Here is a 22,179-nt window from a genome sequence, read left to right as displayed (position 1 = left end):
CTCACTCCGAGCCCTCAGGCCTCAGAGTCGAACGTTGGACACTGAGCCCGCAACACAAGTCGTACACTGGTAGATGTGTATCCTCCATAAGCATAGTCAGAAACACCTATGCTACACGCTACAAATGTTGCGTCCCCAATAGCCTGCGCCATTTCCAGCGCCGCTGACAATCCCGCCTGAAGTGGCTGGTTGCAGAGATCAAGGAACCTATCCGGGACCTATCCAGAGAAACGAGCCTTTCCGTCCTCGGTAAGTTTCTCAAACAATAAAGGCACGCAGATGTCTCTCACCCTCAGGTAAGCGCCCTTGATTTGCAACGCGGGCACAATCAGTAGGAATAATCCGGCGACAATCGCGGCCTCAACACCAAAGGCCTGCAAAGCGCCGTACTTCGTCGCCCATGGCACCTGGAAGTAGGCAACGCTGAATCCACCGAGTGTCCTGCAAAGGTTCACGAGAGCTGAGATTTCTCCCTGTGCCACGGGCAAGGTGAGTTCAGATCACATTGAAAGGCACGACGTAGACCCACCTGCCTGTCGGGGAAGCAGTCGTTGCAATAAGCATCTACCACCAGCACTAAGTACATCAGGAAAAAGGTATTTTAGGCATAGCGGCTGCCCTAGATACATCGCCAGGATAGGTGCTATCAGTGTCATAGCTGCTGGCACCTACTATATAGTCGTCCATAGCGCCTTGTAGACGATCATAGGTGGTAGATAGGGTCCCATAGGAATATCTTACGGTAGATAGCAGTCCATTGTGGCTGTAGAATAGGTTGTGTCGTAGTACCGTTGATAATGGTATCGAGAGAAATGGTTGTGATCATAGACTTTGCGGCAGTTCTGACATCAGGAAGCCACCCAAAATGTAATATATCTCTGTAGTGTCAATCCACTAGCATTACATTTTCCTGACTAGTATAATACACAGCGGGACATGTACAAGACGGCAGATCTGTAACCAGCCAACACGTGTCCGAGCAGTGGCCGTCCGGTGGTTCGCGGTACGAAGTGCATTGCTGACGTATATACTCTGCAGGCCTTGCAATTGTCAACTGGCGCGTGCACGACATGTAGGGTCATGCTCACCGTTTAGCTCCTCGAGGCATCCTTGTGTCGACACCTGGTCAGCTGGATGTTGCGCGTCGGGGGTGCGAGGGCATGCGAAGCGCGGCAGGCCGTCATGGTGCCTTCCCGGTAAGATCGCACGGATGGGAATCACGGGCGCCGGTTGCTCGTTTCGACGTTTGTCGATGCCGGTGGTGACTGAGATGCAAGGGGAGCGAGACGAGTAGGTTGCGCTACATGGGAAGGCGTCAGTAGTAAGTAGTAAGTAGTTAGTACGTACATAGGCAGCGCGCTGTGCTTGCATCAGCGAAGCGCGTCCCGCCACGGCTCGGAGCAATGACACTGTTGGCATGCGGTCGTACGCCGGCTGTGTCCCGAGCCTCACATTCATGCTCGCGATTGCGTACGACGCGCGACCCGTATTGTGTTGTTGTTGTCAAGTGGCGATGCCGCGCGACATGAGTTGCTGGCCGGTACACCCGGCATGCCTCATCCTGGCTCCTCCATGATTGAGGCACGTCGAAAACACGCGCGGGACGGTTCGAGGCAAGCCACAGCGCGCGCACTTTGTCCAGGTGAAGGCGGTGGATGCAAGGGAGCTCGTTGCCAGACAGAAGTACGCTTACGTTGATGTAGGTGATCCAGCGCAGAGCTCCGATCATGGACGGCTGGGGGATGGTGTAACCCGTGTAGAGGGTCAGGATCAAGACCGAGACACCGGCGACAGCCTGGGCGGGGGCGGCGCTCGCGAACAGCGCAGCGAGCGCGCGGAACCAGCTCTTCATCGTGATCGTCATAGCGAAGACGAACAGTAGGAAGATGCTAAACGTCCGTGAGTCAACGCAACCGTGACGCAAAGGTATTAACTTGACACTCACAAGAACTTGCCCGCATCCTCTTGCAGACCGACGAGGAAATAGAGAATTATAGTGAACAGAACGAGCGTAAGGATGGTGATCGGAATGTCAACGAGTGTCAGCGCGAGTGACTCAACGAACGGATGGTACATCGCCGCCCGCGAGTGCCGCTGTACGATAGGTCGTTGGATGAAGAGTGCCGGGATCTCCGCCATGGTCGAGAGTGCCGCAAACAGGACTCCGAAGGCCCCACGCCTTAAAGTTTGAGATGGGGAGAGAGCCGCCGGGGCTCGAGCGCGGGCACGCTGAGTTCGGTCGCGGGGCTGTACGACGTCGAGGGCAAGAAGCCGTGGGCACCTACGCAAGTTCATGCCCAGTCATCATAGAACCTGCGAGGGAAGTGGACATCAGTTCGTCATATCTGCATTGCCAAACACGGCGATGACAAGAAGAACTCACCAAAAACCTTGCCCGCAGACTGTCACCCGAGCCAAACCGCAACGTGTACATTGACGCACGTCTGCAGTGTCAATGGGCAAAGAGTGCGTGCGCACTTGAGGAGAACCGGAGGGGGTCTGCTGGCCGCATAGGCCGCATAGTCAATGGCCACTTATGACAATTGAAGCAGCCAAAAACATACCTCGTATGGAACCCTGTATCTCCTCCGTCTTCCGGGGATGCTCATTTCGTAGCCGCCGTCTGGCTTCGACGGCTACTTGTTGTTTCGCACGCTGTTGGCCCAGCTCCAATGGGCAGTCGCAAGAGTCGAGAGTTGACACGCAAAAGGGGAGAAGGGTGTATGTAGTATGAGGTTGTCGTGTTGTAGGGAGCCGCAAACCGCCTCGAGTGGATGAGCCTGAGGTTGCCTAGTCTAGGGTTTGGAGAGTCTGCGGTAACGGTAACGACATACGTGACACACCGCGCGGTCAACGTCAACGCACTGTTGGGGAACACGCACGACGCAGTGCTCCGCAGATCCAGTTTACCAGAGGAAAGCAGTGCGGCGAAGGCTGAGGATAGTTGGCGGTCGTCGCTATCAGTCAACGTGAGTAGACGCTAGCCACCACCACAAGCGCCGGCGCGGTGGCGCGCGATTGCAGCAATGCTATTCAACTCCTGGCGGAAGACCGCACTCCCGAAAATCTCTCTGTACGCAGAATGCCTGTTTTATATGCAAAGAACATATCTCCAAATTTTTATTGACCAAACCCTCAAGCTGAGAGTAGGAGGTGGGTTAAGGCCACACTTTGCGGGCGCGTCGGCAAACACGATCACGTGGACAACGCGCGTCGCGTTTGTTTAACGCATGCACGTGTGGAGCGCCTCGGCACTTGGGCCATATAAATGGACCACCCAAACAATGCGCCCTCTCACCGTGCCCCATCGTAACAGTAAAGACATTCTGTCCGGCGGGTGCGCTCTTCTTCTCCCCCTGATTCCAACCGACCGCCGTATACCGCAGCAGGTGCTCTTGCACCCATAGGTAATATTTCATTAGCTACTACGCGCGTCGTCAAGTGCGCGCATACTGAGGTACAATACAGCTACAGCGTCGTGCAATGCTGGCCATCTGGCCATGCCGCACACTTCCGCGACACCTACTCAACAAGCGAGGCCTGCCTGGAACGTTAGCTGGGCCGGGGTAATGGCCCACAGGTGGTAGGGCATTGAATGCGGCCGACGTTCACGCTCTGCACGTCTGCCACGCACCTCCACCGCCAGCGCCCTCCGACCACCGTTCTCGTCTACTACGGGACCTTGCTTGTACTACTTGAGATTATACGCCAAGTCTCAGCGTGCCGCTCTGTCTGACGAGCTCACCCGGTTGCTGACGGACACAGACACGCACCACGGAACGCCTGACATGCGCTGCTAGACGCTGTGCAATGTCGTCCTCCGACCTCCACTCTCTAGCCGACTCGCTCGCTGCCGCCGGGGACTTTGACGGCTCGCTCGCCTCCACCCTCACCCTGCCTGGCTCAGTGAACACCCAAGCATCCATGTCTGCTACCACTCTCGGAACGACAGCCCACTCGCAAGACACGCATGACTTCAGACCGCGCCCATCGACGTCCGCATCGCGCGAACCCTCCCCGCCGCGCACGCCGGTCCAAGTTCCAGTCAAAGTCTCTCGCCGCGCACGAAACCGTCTACGATCAAGCCGCAGGATCTGCTGACGGGGATGGAGCAGGGGCGCGTGCGGTGTGCAGACCAGCCGCCCGCGTCGCCCCCACCCGCGTCCGACGCGTCGTCACGTCGACCGCGTTCGTCACCGCCGCCCTCCCATGCCGCCGCCCGCCAGCACGCACCCGCCGTCACTCGCACCCGCCGCCGCCGCCCGCCAGCACTGTGCAGACCAGCAGAGCGCCCGCCCGTGTCGCCCGCGCCCCCGCCGCCGCCGCCTCCCGCCGCCGCGTCCACCCGTCGCGTGCGTTCGCCGACTGCATCCCTCACCGCGTCGCGTCGCCCCCACGCACCCGCCGCTCGCCAACTCACCCACTGCCGCTCGCCAGTACGCACCCGCTGCTGCCCCGTCGCGCCGCCGCTGCCCCGTCACGCCGCCGCTGCCCGCCTCGCCATGTCCTCGCGTCGCCCGCACTCCACGTCCGACGTTAGCGCCTGCCGCGGGCGCCGCATCGTCGCGTCGCATCGCCCGCACAAGAGGATTCCCAACAGCGAAGAGAATGTGTACTCCCGCCGACCGCTGCCCTCCTCGCCGCGTCCTTGCGCCGCCTGCACGCACCGTCGTGCGCGCGACGACCACCGCGCACACCCGTCCCTAACGCCGCCGCCCGCCCGCCCTCCCCTCCCCCACCGTCGCCTGTCCGTAGTAAGGAGGGCGCTGCGGTCGTCGCGTCAGAAGTTAAGGCCACACTATCAACTCTATCACTCACAAAAAAAGAACACCGCCCTTGGAGAAGAACGTCGCAGTGTTGTTGTCCAGCCGCAATCCTTGTTCACGCCATGTTGAGGAGGACGAGGATACCAAGTAGTCTGCCACTCAGAGGTATATCAGCCCGGAATATCGAAAGGAGGGGTTGGGGAACGGGACGAGGGGACAGGATAGGGGATGGTCATTGATGGGTGCTTACTCGGACCAAGTGGATAGTTGAGAGTGCCCGCAGACCGCGGATGCAACCACCCGGGCCGACCCCCAACGCGAACATCAACGCAGGTCTGCACTGAGCAACTCGTCTATGCACACTTGGTAGCGAGATATGTAAGATAGGTAGAGTAGGGGGATAGGAGCAGCACATCGCTCGCATGTTCGAGGTACGCTCGGTCGAAAGAGTCATCTACTCACTGATTTTAATGCCTTTTGCCTCTCCTGCTTCGTCTTCCTACTCATTAGAACCGGTGACCGCAGCATTTCCTTTCCTTGGTTCGCGGCATAGTGGGTAGGTGGGTGGCGGAGAGGCCGCGAGACGACTCGGAAAGGTGGTGACGTGTTTTTGGGCGGCCTGTTTGCATGGCTGGCCCGGACCACGGTGACCATCGTGCCGCCAGGTGTGCGACGACATAGAATGCAAAGGTTGGGGGCGTTGTATGATGCAGAGGGACGGTACAAGAAGATGGTGGGTAGTGGCAAGGGAAGCACAGAACCACGCGCCTTGGGCGCGTCGACAGTAGAAGCGCCGGTCGCGGTGGCGCAGCTGCTCAGCAAAACTATTGAACTTGTGCGAGCAAATGCAATTCCCGAAGATGCGTGTTTGCACGAATCACACATTGTAGGTCTATTCTGTCCAAATTTCAATTTTCGAGGCTTAATCATCCACGCTGAGGTGGGGAGGTACTTTAACGTGGGCGCTTATGCGATCGTCGCTCGAGTAGCATAAAGTCTGAGATGCAGACTCAAACAGTGCTGCAAGTCGCAACACATACATGGCATTTCAGCACGGGTATGCAATTCATAGACGAAGAGTAGATTATCTAGCTACTAGTGCACCAGTTCAAACTGTCATGGATCTAAGGTCAACTGAAATGTACGAATTCACCCGGAATTCTGTTGCGACGTCGAGTGAACTATCTTTGGTGAGTTCCCTGCTTATTTCTCTGCCAGATTTCGGAACCAAGTGCGCGGCGCGGCGGATCTGATCAATGCTGACGATGCTAGCGTTCGGCTTGCCGTTGCGTGTTGAGCGGGAGACAAGGTAGAGACCGGTCCCGGGATCCTTGCGCCGCAATGGCGTGTACCATTCGACGTATGCGAGCGGGTGCGGGTGTGATCCAAATTGCGCAGGAAGATCGAAGATGACGCGCACGCGTGCTATCCTTGTTCCTGTATGTTCTCGCCGAATCAGGTAAGCGTTCACTGCCTTTCTATGTGACTGTACTCACCCAAGATAGAACGTGGGCTCCGACGTTCAAGTCCATCGACAGGAATATCCGGATCGATGATAAACGCGGTATCGAAGTGTGCAGCCACGGCCTGCTTTCGCCCCCTCCCTGCTTTGGCCACGACCGCCCGGATGCGGTCGGTATGCTCTGGTACGTCGCCATGAGGATCTCCTGGATAAGTAACTGATATGGCCTTATAAACGTCGTAGCGATCCATTTGGTTCGGCCGTAACGTGCCCTGAGGTAGCTCAGTCTGGACGAAGTCGGTCAAAGCGGGTAGAAACTCGCTCGCGCCATGGTCGGCAAGCAGGTAGCGCAGGGATACATTGGGAAGAGGACAGTGCTTCGCGATTGCGTACGTGTGCCTGGTTTTCTCTTGATCCCCGTCTGGGAGCAGAGGAGAGACCTCGTCTTCATCAGGTTCGTCGTCTTCTGGCTCGTCTTCTGGCTCTGAGTCTGATTCCTCAGCTATCTCATCCGCCGTTTCTTCCGTACGGAGACCCTGGAACCACGCGATGTATGCAGCATGTAAGTCGACCGCTTCCTGGCGTGAGAGCCACGTCACCATCTGCTCTGTATAGTCGCGGTGGTTGCTTGCACGGTACGCGTTCTTCGCCAGCTCAATATGCAAGCGCTCGGGGAGTTCGGTGTTGTAGCCGTCGCAGGAACCACGGGATCGGATGGCCTCGACGTAGTGGAGGAGTGAGTGTATCTTCGGTATGTTGAAATGCTCGCGAATCCCTAGCCTGATAAAAACGTCCTTACAGCGATGGAACGTGTCGAGAGCTGACTGCAGGTGAGTGAGCGACGTGTCATCGTGAGACTGAAGTTGCGCGTAGTAGATGAAATCCACGAGCGCACGCGCCACCTCCAGTACCTCCGCAGGCACCGCGCCAGCTAGCAGCGCTACGAATATACGCTGCATCTCCTTATGTTCTTTACCCGTCCACTGCGAAACATGCGAGATGCCATTGCGAAAGTTTCGAAGGCCTGGGAAGTCGGTCATTGCACGGAAGCGGCGGTCGATTTCGTCCGGGCCCACGATTGATGTACACCACGACAGTAAGTGGTCCTTGAAGACTCCCTTGTGGAGCTGATGCAAGATGTCAGGCATGATAGATGAGAAGATGTCGCAATGGGGGAGGTCTGCCCAGAAGGGCTCGTAGACGGGCCGCAGTTGCTCGGAAGTGAAGCGTGGTGAGTCATTTCCGTTCTGGTGGTCGCGCAGTGCGTCTTTGGTGCTCTTGACATCACGTGGATCACAGTTAAGCTGCTCGCCACGTCGTAGGGGAGGCACAGTGCAGCGTGGGCAGCTGTTCTCCTTGCAGCAGCAAACAAGACACTGTTCGGGATAATCCGCAACATAAGCGGCAACAATTGGATGGACCCTCCGAACACCGCGGTCTGCGCAAGTCATCTCCTTCCCATTGAGGCCCGGCTCGCGAAGGGACTTGAGGATGAGGGACATGCAGTGATGGAAGAGGCGATAGCCTGCAAGGCTGCGAGTCGAATCGTTGAAGCAGTCGAGCTTCGAGACAGGTATGTATCCAACGAGGATTGTTGCGCGCTGCGAAGGCTGACGTCGGACGGATTTTGAGATGTTCCCGATGGACAGATACACCGGCCATGCCTTCTTATCGCCGCCGAAGTTTGTGAGCTTCGTGGCATCGGACGCGAGGATTACAGGTGCGATTGTCGCACCCTCTGGCAACTTTCCCTATGAATTTAGTGAGTCTTCTCGTGCAGGTTGGGTGATTATGACATTGTGCCGGCGTACCTGCGTAATCCACCACCAATCCGCTGTCCACATCTCATCATACCGTCGTATGGTAGCCGCCTCCTCCGTATAAACCCTCTCTGGCCCGTAAGCAATATTTCCGTCGAACGTAGGGTTCCCGATGAGTTCCTCCACACATTCCACAGGATCGCGCCGCCACAGTTCGAGTTGTTCCTGCAAGAACTTCCCATCATCGCCCATACGATCGCCTTGAACGGAGACCACGTCGCAGTGCCAAGGGACTCCAGTAGGTAGGTCGTCAATCTGTTGAAAGAATTTGTACTTGCTGTCGGCTGACAAACTGCATTTTCTTCGTATCTGTCAGGAGATTGGTTAGTGCACTTGAATACTATGACGGAAATAGATCTATGGTGCGTACAATTGAAAGTTTAAGGAACTCGTCGATCTTGGTTTGACCCACATGCTTGATCAGCCACCGGAACAACTCCCACTCTTCTTCGTCCTTGAATGGTGCCCACTCGTCAACCTCAGCTTCGGCACGCATTGCGCACCACTGCTCGAATAGCGTGTGATCTTCACGAATGATTGTCGCGACGACTCCTGGGTAGCTCTCGACATATCGGCGGGCATCTTCCTCATCCTCCGGTACGTCCTCGACTCACGCCTGGCGTGATGATCGGCCGCCGTCCATTGGATCGTCATCATCAACTTGTGCAAGGTGAGAGCTGGCTTCCAGGTCGTCAGCCCCTGAGTTTGCCCTAGATGAGGCTGCGGCGACCACGGCAATAGCAGCGATGTTCCGAGCTGATGCAATCACCTGGGCAACTCGAGCGAGTTGACGTTCCCATTTACGACGGCAACGTGGTGAGTTCTTGACGTGGACTCGAACACCTTTCGTTGTAGGCAGTTGACGTTTACAGTAACCGCAGCGAGGCATCGAGGACAATCAAACAGGCCAGCCAAGTTAGAGTCGGGTAGTGTTGGGCTCGTAGGATGTGTACAGGATGTGTACGTTTCAATTTGCGCACAATCGTCGATTCCGATGTTCACGATCACTTTTGTTTGTCAGCATGCAGGCCAGTATCCGGGTCTGAGTCCATCCACATGACTAGGACCCCAACCAGGACCCCAATCAACGAGTTGCTGACTAGCTAGGCGAGCGTCCCGCCACGTCTTGACTTCCTTGCAGCCTGACGGACATCACCAGTACATGGTGTTCGTCCATTACATTCGTTTATCACTTCCATCGTTCTTTCCATGTCTCAGTCTTCTAGGCAACAGTCAAACAGCACACCAGACGAATCTCTGAAACGCACACGCCGTCCAACAGAGAAACAGCGCCAACTGGGTACGCTGTCTCGAGTCCTCCTTCAGCGTTTGTCTTCATCTAGTCGAGATCACATAGATGAAGCACAAGAATCTGTGCAGAGTCGTAAGGCACAGAAGCGACCTGCGGCCGAGAGCTCTGACGATAATAGGGCATCCGGTGACACGTCACGCAAGAAGACTCGTCCATCTCACGGTAACAACAGCAAGACGTCGATGGTACGGTGTTCCCATACAATCTCAGCTCATTGACAAGGTCGTTTAATCATCACATGCTGGCAGTTTACTACGCAGAATGTCTCAAGCTCGAAACCAAACCAAGCACCATTCAAGAACCTTATCAAGCGTACAACGAAGGTCCCGCCACGCGCAGCCCAGGCTTCCAAACACTCCGAGCAGTTACCGTCGCCGCCTGCTGCAAGATCTGTATCAAGGCACTCTGAGCAGCAGCAGCCACGTCCAAGGCCTGTAGCGAGGCACTCTGAGTCATCGCCGCCTCCAAGAGCAAGACACTCGGAACCATCTCGGAGGCCTGTACTACCAAGGCGCTCGGAAACACCACCACCGGCGATCTCCAAGCACTACGGAACCGCAAATCAGTCGGAACGACAACAAGGTACGTTCTTTCCGTGCATGGCGCGATGGTGATGGAAACTCATAGCTGTTTGTCAGCTCGCGGTGATGTTGCTTCCGCGTCAAGGCAGGTCCGAGTCTACTCCAGCTCCAACATGCAGAGCCGCTCTAATGGTTAAGAGTTATTCTGTTACTAATCAGATGCTGGGTTACTGATTAGTTTGTATCTTCAGGACGTCCCCGCAACGCCGACCCCGTCCCAATCTACAGTGACGACGAAGAAATGGCATCTCGGTATCGTCGCCCCCATGCCGACTCGGACAATCCTAGAGCAAGCCAATATGACGACGACAACGAGGGAAGCAAGATCGGGAACGGTCTCGACAACGATCTGCAATTCGACGACGATCAGTCCGGCAACGAGCATGCCCTGAGTCAATTTGTCTATGACGCTGGGGACTTTGACGAGGATGACGAGGGACACTTGAGTCAGCAGGATGACGAGCCCCTCGAGCGTGTGCCGTCTTCGCCACGTTCCAGTAGTCCTCTTCCACGTCGGTCTATCTCCCTGTATGACGATGTTGATGAGGAACACCAGGAGCAGCCACGCAAAGTCCCAGTGGATGTGGAGGACGACATAGGAAGTGAGGCTGAAGGGAGCTCTATGAACGGCGGTAAGTTATGTGTCATCTTTCTGTGTATCAACGTCCACGTGAGGCTGATCTCAATGTGCCCTACGTACCAAGATATCTCTTGCCCACAGCTTGTCAGCACTCCATCTAAACATGGACCACGCGCGAAGGACTATGACGCGGATGTGAAGGCCCTTCTGAATATTGCTAATTCACTGTTCAGATGCCGGGTGTCTACCATCGATGCATTTCCGACCGACTTGCTTGAAGAAGAATGGGCCCAGATCTGCTGGGGCGAGGCTTGCAAGACGCTCGATGTCAATTACGCCGCTGATCAAAGAGTGATCAAGATTGTGAGTGATTTATAGTACAGCAAACCGATGTCGTTCGCTGATGAGACAATTGAGATCACTGCGCGTACATCGCAGCTCCGCGGCGAGCTCAAGAGTAAAGTTCGACCACTTGTCGAGAGCTTGTATAGTTTCAATGGCTCTTCTGCGAAGAAAGCCATACGCGAGAACCGTGATAAAGCGGTCGCACTCACAAGCGACTCAGCGTTTGTGTATGAGGTATGGATGTTGCAACAATACATGTTGACGAGTACTCATGTAGTGATGTTCACGGCACGCAGGATCCTGCTATCAATCAGCCGCAGGGTGCGGAGGCAGAGCGCAAGGGCATATACCGCCATCCGATCATTCAGAAGGCAATCAACGCAACCTGGTTTGTGAACAGAAGCGACGAAGGTGTCATTTTTAAGGAATTCTTCGGCCCGGCGATTTCCATTGGGATGATCGCACTTGTTCTCACAGCGGTAACGTTGTTCAAGCTTCCCTTCTGTGTGTGATGCTGATGTATATCTAGGTTCAGTGTTGCATCGATGAATGGGGAACAGGGAAGCACTCGGGCGTGAGCTTCTACGAAAACGAGTACAAGCCGATCTACCTCTCCCACAAGGAGAATCTCACAGCATTTGACGACTTGTCTGACGCTGCACACCGTCTCCTCCGCAAGCTTCGCAAGAAGCTCTACAAGGAAGCTCGGTATAGTCTACTTCTAATGAATGCAATCAGGTCTTGCTCATTGTTGATGTACAGATTCCACTCTGGCGCGGAGGATACAGATCGCACAGCCAGTACACTCTCACGCGATGCCTTGACGCGCGCGCTCCAGCAGTCCCTGGATGCTGGTGATCCTGACGATGACGACGACACGTAGATAGGACATTTCATGGTGCGTTTGCACTTGCTGTCGCCGGGTCATGTCATTGATTGACCCACCGTATGTCTTAGCCTGCAGTCTTCTCGTACTGAATGGACTTACTCCCTGCTAATCAATACCCCTATAGTTGGATTCATATACATATTACGGACTGCTACTGCCTTACTTTACTAGTTTGATCATAATTGCTGAACACCGTGGGACATTGGTTACCGTAGCACTGCTTGCTGAGCCTTGCAATACATTTGATCTAATATTCTTGTATTGCCTGCCAACGGTCCAAATCACAAGTACTAGCAACAAGTACGATTGGTATACACTCAACTACTGATTATACTCATATATATCACTCTATATAAGCCTATCAGTCTATTGTGCTATCATTCTAGTGTGTCTACAGCGTCCTATGTCGTCCTATGTCAATTGGCAGTGGCGCTACAGACTGCTATGATCTCAGCCGGCAATCTATAAACTGCTATAAAGTAGGGGGTTCGCAATGAGCCTATGCTTTCTACATCTACTATATTGTCCAACATAGCAATTATCTTTTTTCCTGATGTAAGCATGTGGCGGCTAACCGTGTATTGGCACTCACAGACTGCAACTGTGTTGAAGACCACCACGCACTGTGCGATGCCCCAGCCGAGGACCAGACCGGCGACGTTGAGTTGCTCCATGCATGCGCCAAGCACGACAAACCCAACAATGTACAAAACGACAGCCGCATAGCACGCCCTTCAGGACATTGCTCATGAGCACCAGAACCAGTAGATGGAGATGCGACGAAACACACCAAAGCCGCATTTCAGCCTCGAAGACTCCCTTGTTCCGGCGGATGCATACTTCCATGATCCAATCGTTCAGGTAGTGTCCGATTTGCTCACCCAGGACAACCGCTACCTGTGTGCTCAGATCAGTTGGTAAACGGAGTTCCCTCAGCTTGTTCAACACTCACAATTGGAGTGCCATAAGCACCCGCGATGGCATACTCGCTGAATCCATAGCCTTTTGGAGGTGCTTCCGCAAGGATGACCGCATTTGTCGTCTATCGCAACAATGTAATCAGCAAAACATACCTCGTCGTCTATAGCGATACCTACGTTGATACCAGTAGTGAATCCAAAGATCAGGGCCTAACATAGGGTCACAGCTTGGGTAGGCATTTCCGTGACTGAAAGGTATGCGTACCTCGAAGACCAGGATACTGAATATGTGCGGGCGCCAGACAAGATCCACGCACGCCCATACAACCGTCCGCCAGCGGGCACGATATTTGGCCATGCGCCAGCCCGTGATCCCTACCAAGTTCTGGATGCGGTAGAGCAACCGGGATTTGGGCCTTGGAATTGGTTTTGGATCAGGCATGGAGCGGTCATACATACTATGCAACCGAGTTCTTGTCAACATGCGAAGAACGAGCAGGTACTTTCAAACTTACGATTCCTCGAGGAAGAATGTAATCATAAAGACCACGAGCCCGCCGTACATCGAACCGATGCCATATGTCCAGCGCCAACTATACGCTCAGAGTCGTCAGGAGTACGAATTCGGGATGCGAGAGGATACTGACTTAGCACGTGCTGCGAGGAACCCGAACGCGAAGGGCGACAAGAAGGGAGAAATAATGAACCCCATGGTCCAGATGTTCAGCTGAGTGTAAGATTTGCATCAACGATAGTCATCGACAAAGAGGCTCGTGTCCAACCTTTCTTGCCTGCAAATGGAACGGATATAGATCTGTGACTACATATAAACCCTTTCCAAACTCAGTACGATGCAAGGAATCAAAGAGGTAAGGTACGTACTGTGACTTGTGGGCACGTTCTGTGGGCGCATAGTTCCTCGTCAATACAAGGGGTTGACAAACTAAAAAAAACGCGCGAGCATACTGACCCGAAGAATGCGGTTAGGCATCGCATCGCTGCAGGCAGAAGTCAATGCCGTTGTTCCAAACGAGTGATTCCCACGAGACGAACCTGTGAATGTATTGAGGTTCGGAGCGAAAGTGCAGCCGATCAAGAATCCCAAGGCCAGGACCTATCGTCGACGACAGAAGGACTGTTGAGACAATGTATGCATGGGCAAAAGCTACAGAGTACATACCTGCGACCAAAACAAGATTGGCAGCCTGCCATACCGTCGCATCAGCATGACAGCGAAGATGCTTCCCCAGCCTTCCAATTCAATTGAAACAGATGAGGAGATATTTGTCCATGGATTGCGTGCCGCCTACCTAGCAGAAAGATGCTCCAGCTATGTCAGAGCACGTGAATGATCAGCGCGGTCATCTTCCGTACGGTCTGCTGGCTAGCACGTACTTCGACGTCAAGTTATTGATAACACCTGTGGTGGTATTGTACGTCTGAGCCAACTGAAAGATGGACGCAATGCCTGAGAGACGTCAAGGTACGGGCTAATCAATACAGGTAATTGCTCGTAATCGCTCTGCGTACCAATGCCAGAATCGAAGTCCGGGACGATAGCTGCTAGTGTAATGATGAATAACTGGAAGTTCTTCCGCCGGTCCGACCACTGCGCAGAACAGTGAGCCATCGTCATAACAGAGAAAGAATGATAGCTCACGTTCTGGGGATCCTCCGGATCGTCAGTGGGTTGAGGCCACAGGACCTTGGTACCATCCGCAGACAACTTCAGTCGCTTAGCGACATCTTCCCCGAACTCAATCTTTGCTTCCCTACGTTGAGGTCGAATTACGCAATAACAAGCGAGCAGAATCAAGGTAACGTACTCGGGGTCAATGACGAGCCTTCCAGCATTACGTTCATGGTAAGTGAACAGATCGATTTCTCCCACTGAAGCAGATGTCTCTTGCTCGCGGATTACGACGACCTTGTCACCCCCCAGATCCTTCTCCAGGTCCTTTAGGCTACTTGAGGCAGACGGCCGAGCGCTAGGTACGGCTGCTGACATCGTTAGGAGACCGAGCCTTCGTTCGGTGTCGCCGAGCTCTGTGCCAGTGTTGAATCACAGCGAAGGGAAGGATACCGTCAGTTGAGAGAGGAATCGCACTGACGACGGAGGATCTCGCCCCTTCTCCGTGAAGCAGCCTTATACATCAGAGATAGCGTGGGCGAGGGTCCGCAAATCCGACTAGTGGCTTCTCGCAGAAAGATCTTGTTCGCATGTGTACATGGGGGTGAGAGCAGCGTGAAGGAAGAAGCCTGGTAAGGGCATGCATGCCTTCTCAGTGTTTCCAAGCGTTCCCACCAAAGTGAAGTAGCCGAGGCACGCGCCACGAAGAACCCCAACAGTGAGATTGCAGATGATGGTATACCAATGGTATACCGTTGAATAACAAACCCACCCTATCACTCGTGCGTACGCGTAGGATCCTGCCAGTGGATACAAGACACGCATTCTAGTTGACCACCCTGTGGCCACCCGTGCAACCCATGCAACCCATCGCACGTCAAACATGTAACTTACCTGTTTTCAACGAGCATGAGTCGCCGGGAATCATCAATGAATCCCAGACCTGCGCATTTGCTGCGCGTTTCGGCAATATAGGCGCCATTGCGACACAGTGATCGAAGCTGACCATGTCATGAGGACGTTCCCGGTCCTCTATTAAGAGTGCTAATGGGGACGGATAGCGACAAAAACAAGTTAGTGCACGTCCTATCGAAGAGTGTGCCACGGGATGAACCTTTGCCCTGATGCATCCTCCCTCGTGAACACACGTCTGGGAGACAACTGCACCATGGGACTGCGGTTTCCAGGTGGATTCGGCATCTATGCCCGAGAGTTGAATATTGGGGTCGCCACAAGGTCGCCAAGCCTGCTCTCGCCCAGAGAATGGAATTGCAGAGCAAACTCCCCAGTGGCTGTCAGCTGCGTCAGTGTTGGATGTTGGATGTTGGGTAACGGATTATCGACTGGCCCTCACCTCTCCGCTACTGTACAAGCGATGGTCCGGCCTGACGCTGAGTGGCGCGGTCGGAAGCTTTAGATTACAAAGCCATTCAGGAAGAACAGGTTGTTCGAGCTTCACGAGCCTATCAAAGCACAATGTGGGTGTATAGCCTCACCGGTGGTGCCTTGGACCGCAACTTCGATTGGCTTGGACGCGTAAGGGCTATGAGCGGTCTTGAGCGGTGGACGCTCAACACGCTAATCGGTGCTCTCTGATCTGCATGGCCAGCAGCCTCGAGGCAGAGGAAGTCAAGTCGAGAATTGAGAGACGTAGTGCCTGGCACTGCCTGCGAAATGCGATCGAGGGAAATCACGATCGTTTGCTTTGACCTTCCCATCGGTGACTTGGTGTTGGCCAATGATCATCGATCATTGGCCACTGTCCAGTCATGGCGCGAACCACAACACGCGTGCCACGCGCTACGACAACGGACAAAGCACGTCGCGACCCTGCGTTCTTAGAAGATACATCGGTCAGAATGAGCGGGAAACTCAACAAAGCGAACACGCGTGTCCTCGTAGGTAGCCAGGTGCATGAGTCCTTCGCGGCGAGTGTACCGCCGCAAAGGCGACGTCAGCTCATCTTGGTCCCTAGCGAGATGGAGGACAGCATCAGCCTTCGAGTATTTAGGGGCAACGGAACGGCGTAGAGAGAGCAAGGATTCACCATCCAACTTCGCGCTCGATCCGCCAAACAGCCTGAGCCACCGCAAGCAAGTCGCAACTTCGCAAGTCGTACGCATCCCAGCTTGTGAGTACCTGTGGCGCATACACTACCCTCGCATACTTACTGTTCGCAGCGCCACACAATGCCCAAATCGCCCACTAAATCTGTGACGGCCACTGATGCCATGGAGGCGACCCCCAGATACAACACGCGTGCCGTCTCTAGAAACAGGAGGCTGCGGGCCAACGCGAAGGTACACCAGCTTCGTGAGAGGACGCCGCGCGGCAGGAGAGTCAGAGAGATGACGCACGTCAATGGTGTCGCTCCCGCGACACGGCATGCGAAGGAAAAGACCCGCCAGCAGCCGACTCCGCGCAGTGCAATGCGCAAACATTCGGCCTTTACAGCGATGCACAAGAGATTCGGCTTTGCGCGCTCCAGCCACGTCCGCTCCCAGGCTGGCTCCAACGGTGGCACGACGAACGCTGACGGCGAACGTGAGATCGACAAGGGATCCAACTACGCGTCAACGGATGCCGATGGTGACTCCACGATGGGCGACAACGACCGGGGCGAGATAGATGACAACGACGTGCCCGACCGCGTGCAGTGGCGCCGCCCCGCCGGTTTCAGACGGGGTGGCATGCTGGGCCACAACGTCTATCTCAATCCCATGCTTCAACACCAAGCTGCGCCCGGCGGACGCTGGAGGTTGGAAGACCCGATGGCAGGTAACATGCAGGCCAACGACTTCATCTTCCCCAAAATACTGGGCGAACCCATCCTAGACTTCGATGGACCGTTCGGGCTTGGCCAGCGGCAAGCTCTGTTCGGTCCTGCTGAAGCTGCAATGGCTCAGATGCTCGGCGCTCCCATCGCCGGTCAATCCTTCCAGGGCATGATGGACCGGTCAACTATGGGTGCAGGCTTCCAGCCGTTTGCGGGCGCACAGAACCAACAGTTCTGGGATATGGGGATGCAGCCTCGTCTTGGGATAGCGAACAGGCAGCTCGCGGGCACACACAACCAGCAACAGTTCATGGATCCACTTCAGCAACTCGGCGGGGTAAGGAACCAGCAACTCTTCGGCGCTGGAAACCAACAAGTCCCCCGCGCAGTACATCAATGGAACCAGCGTGGTATCGCACCTGTGGTGAACCGACCAGTCGTCGGCGCGGGTGGCAATCCAGCCGTCGGTGCTGACAACGGTCTCTTCTTGGGCGGTGTCATGGTATGACACGGAGGCCCCGTATTTTTACTTTGTTTTATCCTATTTTTGCTCATTTCCTATGGACTTGTACAATACGCTGTACGGTAGACTTCGCCTGGAACGGCTTTCTGACTAGCCACGTGACACATCACGTGCTAGAGTTTGTCTTGTGACTCGTTCATCATGTGGCCTTGCTTATGTAACTTATCATGTGCCCTGCGGCAGCGCCTAGCCACCTGACTCGTTCTGACTCGTTCTGACTCATACGTACACATGACCTCAGTTCTCGGATCCAGCGTAGGTAGACCTGCCCTCAACCTAGCCAGTATATATAGGGTCCTGTACGCTGCCTAGCACTCCAGCTCGTCCTCTTGGAGTTGCTAGGTAAGCACTTCACATTGTACTAAGTAGAGTGCAATGTAACTAACTTGGAGTTGCTAGCATTGCGTTCGACGCTGTTAGACTGTTGTTGACCTCGGTCCAACACCTTGAGGTCAAGTGTTTCTGTTCCCAGTTCTGTTTCTAGTCGCGTCAGACCTAGCTCCGCGACATTAGGACGAGCTCCTACCTCTTCTTACCTGACACGCCGCAGTTGGCCGCGTCGTCGCCTAAACCCTTAGCATAGTACAGAACTCCTAGCGTTGGTACCCCGTGCGCACGCGCATAGTCACACGGAAACGTAAGCGCTTGGGTTACATCCCTAAGCCCTGCATCTGGACACGGCCCTACCATAGGCTATAGGTCGGGTGTAGATTTACGTGGAAGTCTTGGTCTTCTAGACCTTGGGAGGCTGTGAAAAGCGGCAAGCGGAAGCCAAGGTTAGCGCCACAGAACTCGTGTTTCTGTAGGCAGACAGGCGCAATAGGTCGAGGAGACTGAGCGTATCCAAGGCAGTCAGCTTAGCTACGTTGCGTGAGCTGTCAAAGCGGTTCCTGGAACCTGCGGGCTATACCGTAACAGGCATAAAGCAGCCAGCGGATTTCTGTTGAGTACGTACGCTTGTGCTCTAAGAATCCTGTGATAGGATAAGGGTCCTCGGGGTCCCTCACATAGAAGTGTTAGATAGCCTTAATCCCAAAGAGACGTGATACGGGGGTTAGGCCTACGGCGTCTCCAAAGGAAGCAGGTTGTTCAATATTTCTGACACCCTGGATTGCGACGGTCTTCGGCACGTTTACGACGTCCAAGACAACGAGGATACATACGTAACCCTCGCCGGCAAACTATTTGCGTGCAAAACCCACCCCTGCCCGAACAGGTATACCAACACCTATCAACGCAGTACCCGATACGTGGAGTGCACCCCCGAGAACGCAAATCTCGAAGAAGAATCGGATTTCAGCGAAGAAGCAGCTGAATCCTCTCACACTCATATCCCTCCGGCGCAAGAAACAGCGCCCGCACCTCCCCAAACAGAAGCACCTTCCCCGCCAGTCAACGTCGACGACATGGCAAACGCAATGACCGGCGCCCAGATCTTGGAGATGATCCAAGGTCTCGCCCAAGGCCTGCAGGCGACGCAGACAACGCTCGGGCAGCTGACCACGCAGGTCGCTGCTCTCGCCAATAACTCGGGTCGGCCCTCCGACAACAAAAGCACGGTTCAGCGCCCGGCTACATCAGGAAACCGTGCAATCTCTGATGGTATGTGTGTCTGAGAGCCAGCCTTCAGAGGCATCAGGACACTTCAGGCATCCTGCGTTATCAGATCATTTCAGTTGACCTCAGACAGTGCCAGATAGCGCAGTACATCAGACAATAGTTACTCTAGAATTGGCACAAACCTCACTAGAGAAGATCGAAAAGGCAATATATTTGAAAGTTACAATCATTGTGTTACATCTCTACAGCGCACAAATGGGGCGTGTTTGCGCGCGGTCTCGTCGAACTGCACACCTCATCTCGTGCACCCTCTCCATCCACACCTGTGCCATCCCGTTTACACTCCCCACGCTCGCTCTTGATGCACGCCCATGTCCGGAGCCATGCGTGCCAGTCGCTGACCGCCCTGGGCATGTCGAGGTTATGGCGTGCGTCACAGAGCGGGCGGTCTACATACAAGTTTCGCGTGCTGGTCCACATCTGGGCGGAAGGCACACAGCATGGGGAACGTCCCATGCCGGAAGTCGAGCGTGTGCTCGCCGAGGTCGAGGAGCGGCGGCAGAGTTATGCCTCAGAGGGGTCGTGCCAGTGGAGGCCGAGGCGCTGCAGGGCGGGTCGGATTCGGAAGGGCGTGGGCGGCGAAGGGCGAAGGAGCGTAACTTGTGCATGAGTCGGCCGTACTCCTGCGTGCACGCTTTTTGCGCGACACGCTTCATCTCGACGTTGATAGGGTCTGTGCCTTTCTTGCGCCCTTTGTCAATCTTGCCTTTGTTCGCCCAGCCAGGGAGACGGCACAGCCGAGCTCGGCCTCTATGCCAATCAGGGGAGCAAGTGAGACTGCCGCTGCACGAGCACGAGCGCGCGCGTCTTCGAGGTGCCCAGAGCGTGCATTTCCTCGGAGCGGAGGGACTTGCGCAGCACCGCGAGCCCGTCTGTGACCCGCGAGAAGGGGATGTGCTAAAAGAGGAGAAAAAGAGGAGAAGGAAAGGGCTGAGCGAGTGGATGACCGGGCAGACAGCGGGAGAATGTATGGATAAGTGGGTGATGGCGCAGGCAATCCGAGAGCATGCAACATAGTGGGTGGGTGAGCAAGAAAGGGAACAAAGAACGAGCGAACATACGTGCAGGCGGACAAGCGATGGGTGGCCAGCCGAGTGAGTGGGCGGTCGAATGAGTGAGCGCAGTCCAGTGAGCGGGCGGGGATATGCGCAAGGCGTGCAAGTCAACTAGAGAACGACTCGAAGCGTAAGAGGTATGTTCCGATAGAACACTCACCTGAGCTATCGCTCCTGTGCCCGATCTTCCACTTCCGTGTTGCCCTCACTTTCCCGTCGCATGTGGAGTGTACTCACCGCACGATGTTGAATGTTGAACGTTGTCGATGAACGTCGATGAACGTCGACGTGGAGCCTGTGAGTTACGGTTGCAGTGCTAACACTTAGCGGTAATTTCCCTGCCATGCCCCGATTCCTCCGTCTCTGCCACCCTCGCATCCCCGTTGTGTTTGGCGCAGCTTGCTATTCGCAGTGTCGGGCTTGAACGTCGAGCTGTAGAGTGGGTGGAATGGTCCGACGGCGGCTGGGGCGGCTGAGTGAGACGATGTGGATGCGGTGAGTCACGACTCGGAGGCGCAGGTCGCGGTTGAAGTGCTAAGCGCCTCAGCCACGACACACGCGCTCGCTACCTTCCTCTCGCTCTCACCTCACATCACCACATGTCTCATCACCACTGACCTTCGCATCGCCCTTCCCTTCTTGCCACCAATCTCGAGAATAAAATTGCGGGCCCGTCCGCAAGTGACGTCGACTGAATCGACCTGCCGCGCGCCCCGCGATCGCGTTGCCCAACAGCCGCAACAACTTGAAGCTCCAGCAACACGCCGCAGAGTGCCGGAGGATTATGACAGAAAGAATGGGCGGCCAGCAGGCTGCAGGCCGGCGAATTCAGTGAGTACACTTCGCTTGTCCACTTGAACAGCAGACAAACTGAACAAGCATATGCCCACTGTCCAGGACAACTTGACGGAGACGGACATGGGAGAGACGGCCGTGGTGCATGTGTGTACGAGAAAGGACCAGCGCAGTGGAAGACAACGCTGGCATATGATGCCCAAGTGGCACGGAGTTGTTGACACAAGCCCGGTAAGCATCAGCGGACAAACCTGGACATGCCGCGCATGGGCATGGCCAACACGAACTTACCTCACACAGTTACGATGCGGCACGCGCCGACACGCACGCTCAAGCTAGGCGTAATCTAGACAGCTCAAGAGGATCACACGTCGAGAAAGAGCCATGCTACCGAGTACGCAGACGACAAATGGGCAGCCAGCCCATCTCCGACGCTTGGTAGCTCCTCCACCCGCGAGTCTCTGCGGTCATTCGTTCTCGCTGCGCGACACGTCTCCGTCGGGTGCCTCGGCGCGCCTGTCTGGGCTGCAAGGGCAGCAGCCTCGAGCTCGTGCTCGTGTTCTTGGTGCGCGTGTACCCAGGTTTGTCCATGCAAACACGGCGAGGCGGCGGCGGCGGGAGTAGGCAGTGGCTCGCGTTGAGCGTGCGCGTGCGCTTGTTCTTCGAGCGTCGCGCGGCAGGCTGTTCCGCCGTCTTTGCATTGGATGCACGCCGGTGCAGCGGTATTCACTCGTCAAATGAGCGGAGCCTTGTCGACTGCGAGGAGCGCGGCGCACATCCTCGCAGTTGGATGGACGGTGCAAGATAATGAGCCTGGCGGACGCGAGCGCGAGGAGACGCAAGCGCAACGAGCTGTACAGTGTACACATCGACCAGCAAGTACACAAAGAGCGAGTCTGAGCTTACGCTGGTACACCGCTAACACGACGCGCATGGACAGGACAGTAGCCTGCGCGAATGTACTATACTAGCTAGAGTAGACACTGACGAATGAGTCGTATAGAGTACAACAAATATATTTGTGTGATAAAGTCTTTCTGGTGTATCTGACACACTGACGAGTATTCTGGCTACTCTGAGAACACCTGAGGCTGTCTGAGGATTC

At 55.2% G+C, this 22,179-nt stretch overlaps 6 protein-coding genes across 6 annotated transcripts; 3 read left to right on the top strand and 3 right to left on the bottom strand.

Annotated features, from left to right (window-relative positions):
- On the bottom strand, positions 1–2,139 carry C8Q71DRAFT_910790 (ABC-2 type transporter-domain-containing protein; the record flags this gene model as incomplete). The annotated part of the gene is made up of 4 exons (XM_047929101.1): positions 1–236; positions 291–473; positions 1,694–1,889; positions 1,946–2,139. The coding sequence occupies 4 exons, from the start codon at positions 2,137–2,139 to the stop codon at positions 219–221; spliced, it is 591 nt and encodes a 196-aa protein (XP_047774287.1). The 3' UTR covers positions 1–218.
- Positions 2,140–5,874: 3,735 nt separating this feature from the next.
- Positions 5,875–8,544, bottom strand: C8Q71DRAFT_715771 (uncharacterized protein; the record flags this gene model as incomplete). Its single annotated transcript, XM_047921064.1, has 4 exons — positions 5,875–6,236; positions 6,287–7,979; positions 8,040–8,357; positions 8,419–8,544. 4 exons carry the CDS (start codon positions 8,542–8,544, stop codon positions 5,875–5,877), a joined length of 2,499 nt encoding a protein of 832 aa, XP_047774286.1.
- A 2,082-nt stretch (positions 8,545–10,626) lies between these two features.
- C8Q71DRAFT_715864 (uncharacterized protein) lies at positions 10,627–11,749 on the top strand (the record flags this gene model as incomplete). Its single annotated transcript, XM_047921071.1, has 4 exons — positions 10,627–10,884; positions 10,939–11,100; positions 11,163–11,345; positions 11,396–11,749. The coding sequence occupies 4 exons, from the start codon at positions 10,627–10,629 to the stop codon at positions 11,747–11,749; spliced, it is 957 nt and encodes a 318-aa protein (XP_047774285.1).
- A 422-nt stretch (positions 11,750–12,171) lies between these two features.
- Positions 12,172–14,683, bottom strand: C8Q71DRAFT_715876 (MFS general substrate transporter; the record flags this gene model as incomplete). The annotated part of the gene is made up of 17 exons (XM_047921072.1): positions 12,172–12,487; positions 12,546–12,652; positions 12,708–12,797; positions 12,853–12,885; positions 12,941–13,133; positions 13,191–13,268; positions 13,323–13,402; positions 13,458–13,508; positions 13,558–13,576; positions 13,646–13,673; positions 13,729–13,789; positions 13,856–13,926; positions 13,986–14,005; positions 14,071–14,143; positions 14,206–14,284; positions 14,336–14,447; positions 14,502–14,683. The coding sequence occupies 17 exons, from the start codon at positions 14,681–14,683 to the stop codon at positions 12,172–12,174; spliced, it is 1,593 nt and encodes a 530-aa protein (XP_047774284.1).
- Positions 14,684–16,494: 1,811 nt separating this feature from the next.
- C8Q71DRAFT_861855 (uncharacterized protein) lies at positions 16,495–17,589 on the top strand (the record flags this gene model as incomplete). The annotated part of the gene is made up of 1 exon (XM_047927956.1): positions 16,495–17,589. The coding sequence occupies one exon, from the start codon at positions 16,495–16,497 to the stop codon at positions 17,587–17,589; it is 1,095 nt and encodes a 364-aa protein (XP_047774283.1).
- A 1,764-nt stretch (positions 17,590–19,353) lies between these two features.
- Positions 19,354–20,805, top strand: C8Q71DRAFT_782783 (uncharacterized protein). Its single transcript, XM_047924946.1, has 2 exons — positions 19,354–20,121; positions 20,440–20,805. The coding sequence occupies exons 1-2, from the start codon at positions 19,420–19,422 to the stop codon at positions 20,527–20,529; spliced, it is 792 nt and encodes a 263-aa protein (XP_047774282.1). The 5' UTR covers positions 19,354–19,419; the 3' UTR covers positions 20,530–20,805.
- Positions 20,806–22,179: the final 1,374 nt, after the last annotated feature.

The sequence above is a fragment of the Rhodofomes roseus genome (genome assembly GCF_022264815.1).
Source record: "Rhodofomes roseus strain CIRM-BRFM 1785 chromosome Unknown C8Q71scaffold_27, whole genome shotgun sequence".
NCBI lineage: Eukaryota > Fungi > Basidiomycota > Agaricomycetes > Polyporales > Fomitopsidaceae > Rhodofomes > Rhodofomes roseus.
The sequence above is the reverse complement of the archived record's forward strand: the minus strand, read 5'-3'. Positions and strand labels throughout refer to the sequence as shown.

Bases quoted from the DNA above. Each gene is read 5' to 3' on its own strand.
- C8Q71DRAFT_782783 (XM_047924946.1), top strand. From the start codon at position 19,420: ATGGGGCGTGTTTGCGCGCGGTCTCGTCGAACTGCACACCTCATCTCG. The intron at 20,122-20,439 runs CTAAAAGAGGAG...TAGAACACTCAC, and splicing joins ACCCGCGAGAAGGGGATGTG to CTGAGCTATCGCTCCTGTGC.